Here is a 10,445-nt window from a genome sequence, read left to right as displayed (position 1 = left end):
AGAAAATTATGCTGGCCATCATTTCCAGATGAAATTGTGACTCTTGTGAAATTGGGCCAGTCAATTCCAGTAATGTTCCACCCCAGCATGCATGACCTTTAAGCAGTATTGGACACAAATTAAATAACACCAATTTTAACATCCTTCTAACTGAAATGGTGGTTCTAACAGGGGGAAAAAATGGTTGTGCTATGACCGGTTTTGTTTTAAAAGAAAACACCAAGCAAAAGTCCCCATTCTCAGTTGTTTCGACCATAACATCAAACATACATATTCCAAAGGTCAAAGTTCTTTCACAATGACTTTTCCTTGCTCCATCATTGTTTGGAGCCTTTTTTTTATTCCTATGGATTCCAGAACAGCTTGGTGCCGTGCCTGATCCCTATCAGTGATGTGGTTCTATTTGAGGCATAGTCCTCTCAACAGTGCAATGGGTCACTTGGGGGTTGACTACACAAATTGTTTCTCTCCCCTCACCCCACCCCCCGCCCCCACAACTCGACAATTTTTCTCCACGGCAGCCACAGACCACTTGGAGAAAAGGCTGCAATGAGAATGGTCCTTTTAAGGTCTGATGACCCTCCCTGCACACAGCTCAGCAAAGACATGGCATCACAATTGTCCTCAGCAATTTCCTTCGGGAAACATGCATGTCCCTTTTCAGCACATCCCTGTGTGAAAATTGTGGTGCTGTTGCACATGACTTGCTGGTCAATTTGATTTTTTTGCAGTGTGACCCAGATCAAAATTAGTGTTAAACACAGTTTAATAATCCAAAAAATAGACAAAATTCAATCTCTTAGCAATCAAGTTCATAAAGCTGGGTTTCAGTTATTAATAAAGGGACACCACCTTTACACCATTGCAATTATCTTATGCACTTTTAAGGTAAAGAAAATGATGGAAAGGAACTGAAAATAAGTTGTCCCTTGCATTAGGGAAAGGCTATGTGTTTTGTTTATATTCAATTCCTGCTTGGCACTTCATGCATTCTTATTGAACTCAGCATTTCAAAACACTGATACAATTTTCTAAAGTGAGGACTCAATATTGTATTCTACGTGGATTAAGCACAAACTGATTTTTCTCTTTGTCATTAACAATTTGGAACAAAACCATCTCAAATCCAAATTGCAGCAGATTTTCATATAACCTATGCTTGTGTCACAAACAATTTTCACAGCAGAAACTATTTGCTACAACACTGCACTTTCAGGAAACACTCTGAAGCGCATTGCCATTAAATGTCAATAATGGAATTGAATATTTTCAATCCTATTTAAAGGCTGGTGTCTGCAGTCTCTGATTTGGCTACAGTAGGCTCAGGCATTGTATTAGGTTGTCCATCCCGGCAGAACAGCACAACTGGATTTTTACAGGCCCACATTGCCACATCTCCATTTGCAGGGCTAGAGGAGGACATCCTGCTACCAGCCCCCTGCCGAATGACATAGCGGTCCCTTATCCTGTCTGCCTGACTCCTAACCTCATGGTCCTGGTTCTGCCTTGACAAGTAGGCAGCTATGTTTCTAGTCCTGTAACCATCTTCCCTTTTTCTTCCCAAAAGCATGGAGATGTTGGGGTTCCTCGTAGCGTAGATTACTGGATTGAGGGCACCATTAGCCCAGGCCAGCCAGATAGCTACAGTGTCCATGATGGGGGTGAAATGAAAGTTGCTGGTGGCTGTGATGATTCCCATGACACAGTAAGGACCCCAGCAGCAGATGATGAAGACAATCATTATCAGTACTGTGGTGGCTGTCCTCATCTCGCTGTAGAAGCGCAGCAGATGGGCATATGTGGTGACTGGACGGACTCGGATCTCTGACAGCCTCACTGTCTTACATATGTTGTAGTGACAAAAGCACATCAGGGAGAAGGGCAACAGGTAGCAGGTGACAATCAAGGCGATGCTGTATCCAGTGCCCATGCGGGAGCTGCCCGAGTGGAAGATGTACATGCAGTGGTAGAAGCCCTTCTTATGAATAACCGGCTGCCCCGGGGCTCGTAACAAGAGATACCAGGGGAAAGAGAAAAGGAAGGCGGTCAGCCAAACGGCGGCCAAGAGCTGCGCGGCCAGGCGCCTGCCCATCTTTTCCTGAGGCTGCCTGACGATCGCGTAGTAGCGGTCGAAGGAGATGAGGGTCATGGTGAGAGTGGAGATGATCCCGAAGCAGGAATTGAAGAAACCGTTGGCCACGCAGAAGCGGTCACCGAAGATCCAGACCCCGTCGCGGCTGAAGAGCATGATGAAGGAGAAGGGCACGCAGAGCAGGGCGGTGAGTAGGTCGGACAGAGACAGGGACATGATGAAGGCGTTGGTCACGGTTCGCAGCTGCCGGTGTTTGACGATCACCGCGATCACCGCCGCGTTGCCCAGGCTGGACAGCAGGAAGATAAGCAGGAGCAGCAGTGCCTTGGAAGCCACGGCCACGCCATGCAGCAGAGACCCAGCGTCGGTCTGGCCGCCGGCCCGCTCCGCCGCCCCGCTGTGGTTGCCGAGCGCCGTCAGGTTGCTGGGCACCGCAGTCCAGGTAGCAAGATCCATGGACCCGAACACCCCGCCCGCCCGATGCGCCGCTCATCACTGGGGCCGTCTCTGCGGCGGGCAAGGGGGGAGCGGCCCCTGCGGCCACCGGTCTGGGCCCCGGCCCCCGCGCTGCCTCACGCTCCGCCGGCGGAAGCCTCCGGCCAACGCCCCCTCATCCACCCATTTTCTGTGCATTATCTCCCCGCGGCAGCGCCGTTACCCGGCCAGGAAGCCGGCGCGGCGCGGCCGCCTGTGGTTACAGCCAGTGCTCGCCTTTCATCACACGACATACCGAGGGCGCTCACGGCGTCGTCGTCCTCCCGCCCCCGCCCCCGCACTTCCGGACACGCGCCGTGACGCGTGCCGCCGTTGTCAGGGCTGCCAGCTGCCCTGCCCTCGCGCAGGCGCCGACGCCAAAGCTCGACGCAACCGCGGCCGCTTCCAGTGGCCGCAGGAGTTCAGCCTGGAACAGTTTGAAGTGATACACTTCAGGAGATCTAATGTGAAGGTAGAATACAAGGTTAATGGCAGGATTCTTGGCGGGACAGAGGGATCTTGGAGTCCAAGTCCATAGATCTCTCAAGGTTGCTTGTGCGGGTCGATAGGGTTGGTTGAGAAGGCATATGGTGTGTTGGCCTTCATTAGTTGGGGTACTGAGTTCAACAGCTGCCAGGTAATGTTGCAGCTCTATAAAACTCTGGTTAGACCACACTTGGGAGTATTGTGTTCAGTTCTGGTTGCCTCATTGTGGGAAGGATGTGGAAGCTTTAGAGAGAGTGCAGGAGAGATTTACCAGGATACTGCCTGGATTGGAGAGCATGTCTTATGAGGATAGGTTGAGCGAGCTAGGGCTTTTCTCTTTGGAGTGAAGGAGGATGAAAGGGGTACAAGATGTTAACAGGCATAGATTGAGTGAACAGTCAGAGACTTTTTTCCAGGGCATTTTAAGGTGATTGGAGGAAGGTATAGGGGGGATGTCAGAGGCAAGTTTTTTTATACAGAGAGTGGTGGGTGCGTGGAATGCCCTGCTGGCAGATGTGGTGAAAGAAATTATTTTCAGATGATGGCAAATCTCTGGAAACCTCGATCCTGTAGGGCTCAGGAAGCTGGATAATTAGAGATTTTTAAAGAGGAAAGAGAAATTTTTCACAGAATGGGCAAAGAGGAGGTGAGGCCAATGATCCCGTTGAAAGACAGGGTGGGACTGAAGGGCTGGGAGGTCTACTCCTGTAACTTTTTTTTGTGTTCTTGTGAGATGCAACCATTTGAAGTTTGAGAGTCCACTGGACACTCCCGGTGGTAAAAGCAAAAAGTTGCAATGCGTTGAGAAATACGGATGTTCATTGACAAGCAATCAGAGACTCCCCTATTCCTCAGTAAATATCACACCGAAACACACTTATTTCTTATGGGCTTGATATTGTAGATGCCAAGATGATATTTCCCCAGGCTGTGTTGTCTAAAACCAAGATCACAGTCTCAAAAAAAAGAACAGGCCATTCAGGATAGATTTACTAGGATTATATCAGAGATTATATACAGTATATCAGGAAAAAATGAACAGACTGGATCTCTTTTCCTTTGCAAAAAGGGCAAGTGCTGAACAGTTTTGATAGAGTGGATACAGAGACAAATTTCCACAGCATAACTAGAGATCTTCATAACATACCAAGACACCAAAATGGGAATTCAGAAGAAACCTCTTTACTCAAAGGGCAGTGAAACTATAGAACTTGCTACCAGGGATTGTGATTGAAGTGAATAGAATATATATACACACACAAGAGTAGGTTGGACAAGTAAGTGCATTAGAATGGAATAGAGGGTAGGCAATTAGATGAGGAAAGACAAGAGGAGGCTTGATGGAGCATAGATTTTCCAATGTAACATAAGCTACTATAAAAACAAACTATCCTCTATGTGACACTGAGCTTGCAAGTTTGAGGACTGCCCCTGAATGTACAGACAAGTATAACCAAAGATAGTAATCTATCAAACTTTGGAAGCTATCATACCCAAGGCTGCTATTATCTCCACCCATATATTTGTTCCTGCAGTTTGTGTATGAATTGCTATATAATCAGGACTAACAGCTAACATTTATATAAAGTACCCAAATTCACAAAAAGATTATCAAACAAAAATGTCCATTGAGCCAGTTGAAAAATAGGACAGGCAAAAGCCTATTCAAGGAGGTAGACTTTAGAAAACATCTTAACAGATGAAATTTGGCAAATAGAGGGGTTTAGGATAATAATTCCAGAGTTTACACTTCAGGCAGCTGAAAGCACTTATCACAAAATATTGCAGTATGTATTTTCCCTTTATTATTTAAGGAATTATGAAGAGCCAGCTTGAGCTGGGCAACAAACGTGGAAAATTTTTGGTCTATGGAGCTCTGAAATAGAGTCTTTATCCAGGAATAAATGGATACTGCTGTATTTTATTGCAATGTCTTTAGCATAACATATCAACCAATTTTGAACATATATTGAACAGAAATATATTTTTTTACTTGACATGATATTAATTTTCAGAAAGGAGCCCAAGGCATTCTGAGGCATTATCCAGCTATTATCCTTGTTCTGCTTTACACAACTAAACATCACATTACCCTGTTGCTAAGCAGATGTAATCAGAATCAGGTTTATTGTCACTAACATGAGCTGCAACAATGTGATTTTTTTGTTCTTCACCATCTGTTATTTTAAAATTGGGCATTACCTACCTATATCTTTATAATTTAGAGTGGTCAGATTTGCCAATACAAATCTGACTGAAATTGCTTTACTACTAGATAACTAGGATGTCAAACTGAAGGCTAATTTTATTGTATACACAAGGTGAATAATTAGAAAAAACTGTCACCAACTTAAAACGGTGCAGTGTAATTCAATGAAAGTAGAAATCTTCAACAAAACTATTACTTTTCTCTGCTAACACTGCATTCTTACAATTAATATCATGGTGATAATTTAATTTTATTGTACCCTAATAATTAAAGGAATTATACACGGTGTAGATTGAAATATCAGAGTTTAGGACTTAACCCAGAATGAAATGTAGCATCATAACACTTGTTTCCATATTCATAAATGATTAAACATGATCTATCAGACTACTAAGCATATACAAGATACAAACAATTATACATGAATAATTCATAGCTAAATGTCTTTAAATACTAAGATTCATAGTTAGAAAACTAAAATGTACTTAATAAGAGTTAGAGCTTTAAAATAATACCAAGATTGTAATGTTAAGTACATGATAACTTTTGTATAAAATACTTTATCGAAGAAGAAACCCATCTTTGAGATCATCATCATCTTCTACATAAAAATTTGCTGTTCCTGTGTAATGTGCTTGTCCTGATATTTCCACTATAACAGCTTTGAAATCGCCACATTTTGTTTCCTGAAAACAGATTATATTTTTTTTAATCAGCATCTCAATCTTTTTGCTCATAATCATTTTGGATCAAACCTTACTGCAATGTAAGGTGCTTAAAAAGCAATATTCATCATTTTTTTTTACCTCAACAGCTTTTCCTGTGAATAATGAGCTTGTTGGACCACTTTGAAATGTCCTGGTCTGATTCAGTAGAATCAATCCTTTATGATACTGCAATGCAACACGAGCTGTCACACCTGAGCCACAGGGACTTCTGTCAACCTATTCAATTAAGTTGGATAAAAATGTCTCTGAACTTGTTAATATATATAATAGAGTCATTCAATTTAAAATCCTCTCTCAGTTTAAACATCAAGGGTTTGGATGAACCAAACTCAGGGAAAGTGCAATTTCAAAATTATTTCATTTCAACTAAATTCATCAGTTCCTTCTGTGTAATGTTTTGAATATTCACAGGGAGTACTTTGCTTTGCCTTTAATTATGCAATTCCGTAAGAAGGTGATGCACACCTTAATCAATAGTTTAAGTAAATAAATACCTAATAACAAGTCTATCTGAGCTGTTCCAGTTCAGAATTTAAACAAAAAAGGTTATTTTGTTGTTTTAATTATACAGTATAGATTGCTTTCAAGAACTATTAAAATGCCTGTATTAATAACATTTATTGCAATAAAGGTTACAAATCATAGTTCATTTTTCTACCTGAGCATCTGCAAAAACACAGATATTTGCTGTTGGTTCTTCAGAAAATGTGTCTTTGCCATCAGTTATTATAGTGCCATAGAGGAAGGCAAGATCTTTGCTATCAGGGTGGTGCAGTTTGACCTGTAAAAAGAAACGAAGTCAGGTTTGATATTAACTTATTTGACCAGTAACAGCAGCTGCATCTAGTCCATGCCCACAGTGTTAAAATTGTTATTTGTCATTATACTTAAGTGTCCTTCAGAAGCTCAGAATGATAACTAACAACTATTGGCAGAACTTGTACTTCATAATCTATTTGACATAAACATAGTGGAAATAACATAAAACAAAAAGTAACGTTTAGTCTCCATTAATCAATATGAATGCCAAGTAAATCATTTAGTGGGCAATACCTCCCTGTGGCTGATATTCATTGATATTGGTGGAACCAATCCACCAAGTTACTCCCTATACATGCTAAATCAAATAACCAGAAGCAAAAGTAGTGCCCTTTATATCATTTTTAAAAACAAAGAATAAAGCTATACGGTTTCTTCCTTTAGATAGTCCTGGAGACTGAGGAGAAAGAAGGCAGCTTCCATCCTTATGATCTACTGAAGATATTATTTCTGAACAGTAGTGCTTAGCACTATTGCATGATTCCCTTGTATGTCCTGAAACCAAATAACTACTAGTCACAAACCTGTTAATGTCTCAGAATTGCAAGGACTATAGACCTGCGTTTTCAATTATGCCAATTCCAAACCAGGTCACAAATAAGCATAAATTATTGAGTTTATATACTTCACCTAAGGACAAAAAGTTCACAAAAATTGCCATTCTCATACTGAAGTTTCACAGCCGCATAATCTGGGCTGAACACAGAACCCTGTATTGTTTGCCCTGATTTTCCTTAAAATCATTTATTTTGCTTTTCACCCAGGGCTGTCTGCAAGGTAAAGGAAAAATGCTTGGAGCAGAACACAAAAAAAAGGCATAGTGTTTAATTCATCACATACAACTCTGTAGAGAAGAGGGGATCCATTTCCAAAGAAAAAGACAAATTGGCCACACCTCCAGTCATATATGCAGACCTCACACCTGAAGTCTGCATATTTTTCCGGCATCTGAGGAAGTTTTTTTTTACGGGAGAGGGGTTTGGGGGTTGTAAAATGGAGCAGATAAACACCGTCACTAATTTGCAATGAGACCGTGGCAAGCTGAAAGATTTGCTTGCTGAATCAGAAGAGTATCTTTTTTCTTTACGCACCTGTGCTTTCACAGCATTAGTTACAGCCACTGCTGCATCTACAAGGTCTCGTGTTCTGGAGGAACAAACATCCAAACCAAAACAATCTGCACTCACGAATGCATAAAAAGCACCTCCATATGCAACATCCACCACAATCTTCCCATGTCCTGGTACATCAATAGGAATATCTGAAAAAGACCAGTAAACTGGGACTGTACATTGTATGTACACATCTGTGTCACAGCCCTAAATTTGAGCAGGGCTTCTGTCAGTATCCTGCCCTACTTCCAAGGGACTCAGGACCGCTCAAGAGTGAATGACCATTTCTAGTAATGTTTTTGCTAACAGTGTAACTCACAGTGTAAATTCATGCTTTGGTGTTTGGAACATGAATCCTCTCCTTTTAACACAGTATGTGTGAAATTAGGTACAGACTACCGAAGAATGTCAAGTAATTCCAAAAAAATTGTGCAGAGTGTGCTTATCTCCTCCAATAAGGAGAGGAAAGCAGTGTGCCAAAAGTAGGAAAAGCAGCCTACAAAGATGGTGTAATGGTTATTTAATATACTGGTCATTATTTTTGTGATTACATTATACCACTTGGACTGACTGAACCATTTTGAATTGCTGTTCGCATGGAACCCTCTTTCATCTCCAACTTCAAAGTTTGCATCAGGGCTGCTCGCAGAACTGCTGCTTCACAACTCCAACGACTCAGATTCTCTGATCTCTGATGTGGTCTGTGTGGAGCTTGCATATTCTCCCTGTTTCTCACAGGTCTCCAAGATTCCCCCCATGTCACAAAGACTTGCAGGTTGATAAGTTAATTGTAAATTTCCACAAGTATGTAGGTGAATGCTAGAATCTGGGGGAACTGATGGGAATGTGGGGAGAATAAAATAGATTAGTGTAGGATTTGTGTAGATGGGTGCTTGACAGTGGACTGAAGGGCCTGTTTCTATGCTATAGGACTATTTGCTGCTGTGTGGCTTAGCCTTCCTGAGTTCTGTTCTCTCTTAAGCAGCTCTCCTACTCTATGTAGCTTAGCACCCATCACCTTTGGCTCACCACTACTATTGCTGGCCAAGTACGAGCATGACTTTCTGATGCCAAAGCTGAAGCTTCAATCAACACTAGAGACAACTGGCGACATAAAAAACAAATTGCTCCAGAAACACAAATTAACAGGAATACGAGAAGAGGTTCCATTAACATTCAATCCCCATCCATAGCACAGCCCAGAGGCAAGAAATTTTGGCAAGTACCTTCAGCAAAAATTGCCAAGTGAGCAGTTATAGATTTGAAGACACAACCCACACTTTGACTGAATACAAAACCCACAGCACTTGGAAACTCTATTTGCAACTGGTTCACTCTGACAGAATACACAGAATATAGCTTATATGAGCTTTGTTGGTGTGCTGGGAGTGAAGATACTGTGATTGAGTAATCAGGATTTGTCAGGTACAAATATCTGAGTTCCAAGGTTCACTGGGACTGAATACACAGAATATAACATGCAGCCTAGGAGGCTGTATTGATTCATTGTGATCGAATGTACAGGATTTAATATGTGCAAACTCTGAGGCTGTATTGATTCACTGGGATCGAACTTACAGGATTTAATATGTACAAACTCTGAGGCTGTATTGATTCACTGGGATCGAACGTACAGGATTTAATATGTGCAAACTCTGAGGCTGTATTGATTCACTGGGATTGAATGTACAGGATTTTATATGTGTAAACTCTGAGGTTGTATTGATTCACTGGGATCGAATATACAGGATATAATATATGTAAACTCTGAGGTTGTATTGATTCACTGGAATCGAATATATAGAATATAATATGTGCAAAACTCTGAGGCTGTATAGATTAACTGGGACTGAATACCCACAACCATCATGTGTAAACTCTGAGGCTGTATTAATTCAGTGCGAGCGCCGAATAAACGGGAAACATATGTAACTGCCAAAATGGAAGCTGTAACGCTGCCGATCCGTACAGCAGCCACCCGGCCCCTACCTGCGGCGAAGACGAAGGCCGGGACGCTGTGGAAGCGGACGCGGCCGCTCCTGCCCCGGTCGTACTGCACGTAAACTCGGACGAGGCCGCACGGACAGTGGATGTTGACCTGTGTTTCGGGGGAGCTGGGCTCGGCGATCAGGCCGTAATCCAGGGCGTAGCGTCCGAGCGCCAGGACGGCGTGGCCGCACATGGTGCTGTAGCCCTGGTTGTGCATGAAGAGGACGCCGAGGTGGGCATCGGGCCTCTCGGAGCCCACCAGCAACGCGCCGTACATGTCGCGGTGGCCCCGCGGCTCGAAGAGCAGGTGCCGCCGCAGCCCGTCCAGCTCGTCGCGCACGTAGCGCCGTTTGCTCAGGATGTCGTGGCCGAGGACGGGCGGGAAGCCGCCGGTGACGATACGCAGCGGCTCGCCGCCTGTGTGCATGTCGAGCACCGAGAGTATACGGCCAGCACACGGCGGCGGCGGTGGCCGCGCCATCGACACCCCCCCCACCGGCACGGCGCGCACCCGGGGGGGAGGGGCAAAGATCAGC

At 43.4% G+C, this 10,445-nt stretch overlaps 2 protein-coding genes across 2 annotated transcripts; both read right to left on the bottom strand.

Moving 5' to 3' along the window:
* Positions 1-497: 497 nt before the first annotated feature.
* On the bottom strand, positions 498-3,097 carry LOC127572917 (G-protein coupled receptor 135). Its single transcript, XM_052020648.1, has one exon. It carries the CDS (start codon positions 2,546-2,548, stop codon positions 1,280-1,282), a length of 1,269 nt encoding a protein of 422 aa, XP_051876608.1. The 5' UTR covers positions 2,549-3,097; the 3' UTR covers positions 498-1,279.
* A 1,856-nt stretch (positions 3,098-4,953) lies between these two features.
* LOC127570699 (trans-L-3-hydroxyproline dehydratase) lies at positions 4,954-10,428 on the bottom strand. Its single transcript, XM_052016488.1, has 5 exons — positions 9,910-10,428; positions 7,900-8,069; positions 6,648-6,770; positions 6,068-6,205; positions 4,954-5,947 (listed from the first exon to the last, which is right to left on the bottom strand). The coding sequence occupies exons 1-5, from the start codon at positions 10,388-10,390 to the stop codon at positions 5,822-5,824; spliced, it is 1,038 nt and encodes a 345-aa protein (XP_051872448.1). The 5' UTR covers positions 10,391-10,428; the 3' UTR covers positions 4,954-5,821.
* Positions 10,429-10,445: the final 17 nt, after the last annotated feature.

This window comes from Pristis pectinata, chromosome 1 (assembly GCF_009764475.1).
Source record: "Pristis pectinata isolate sPriPec2 chromosome 1, sPriPec2.1.pri, whole genome shotgun sequence".
Classification (NCBI taxonomy): domain Eukaryota; kingdom Metazoa; phylum Chordata; class Chondrichthyes; order Rhinopristiformes; family Pristidae; genus Pristis; species Pristis pectinata.
The sequence above is the reverse complement of the archived record's forward strand: the minus strand, read 5'-3'. Positions and strand labels throughout refer to the sequence as shown.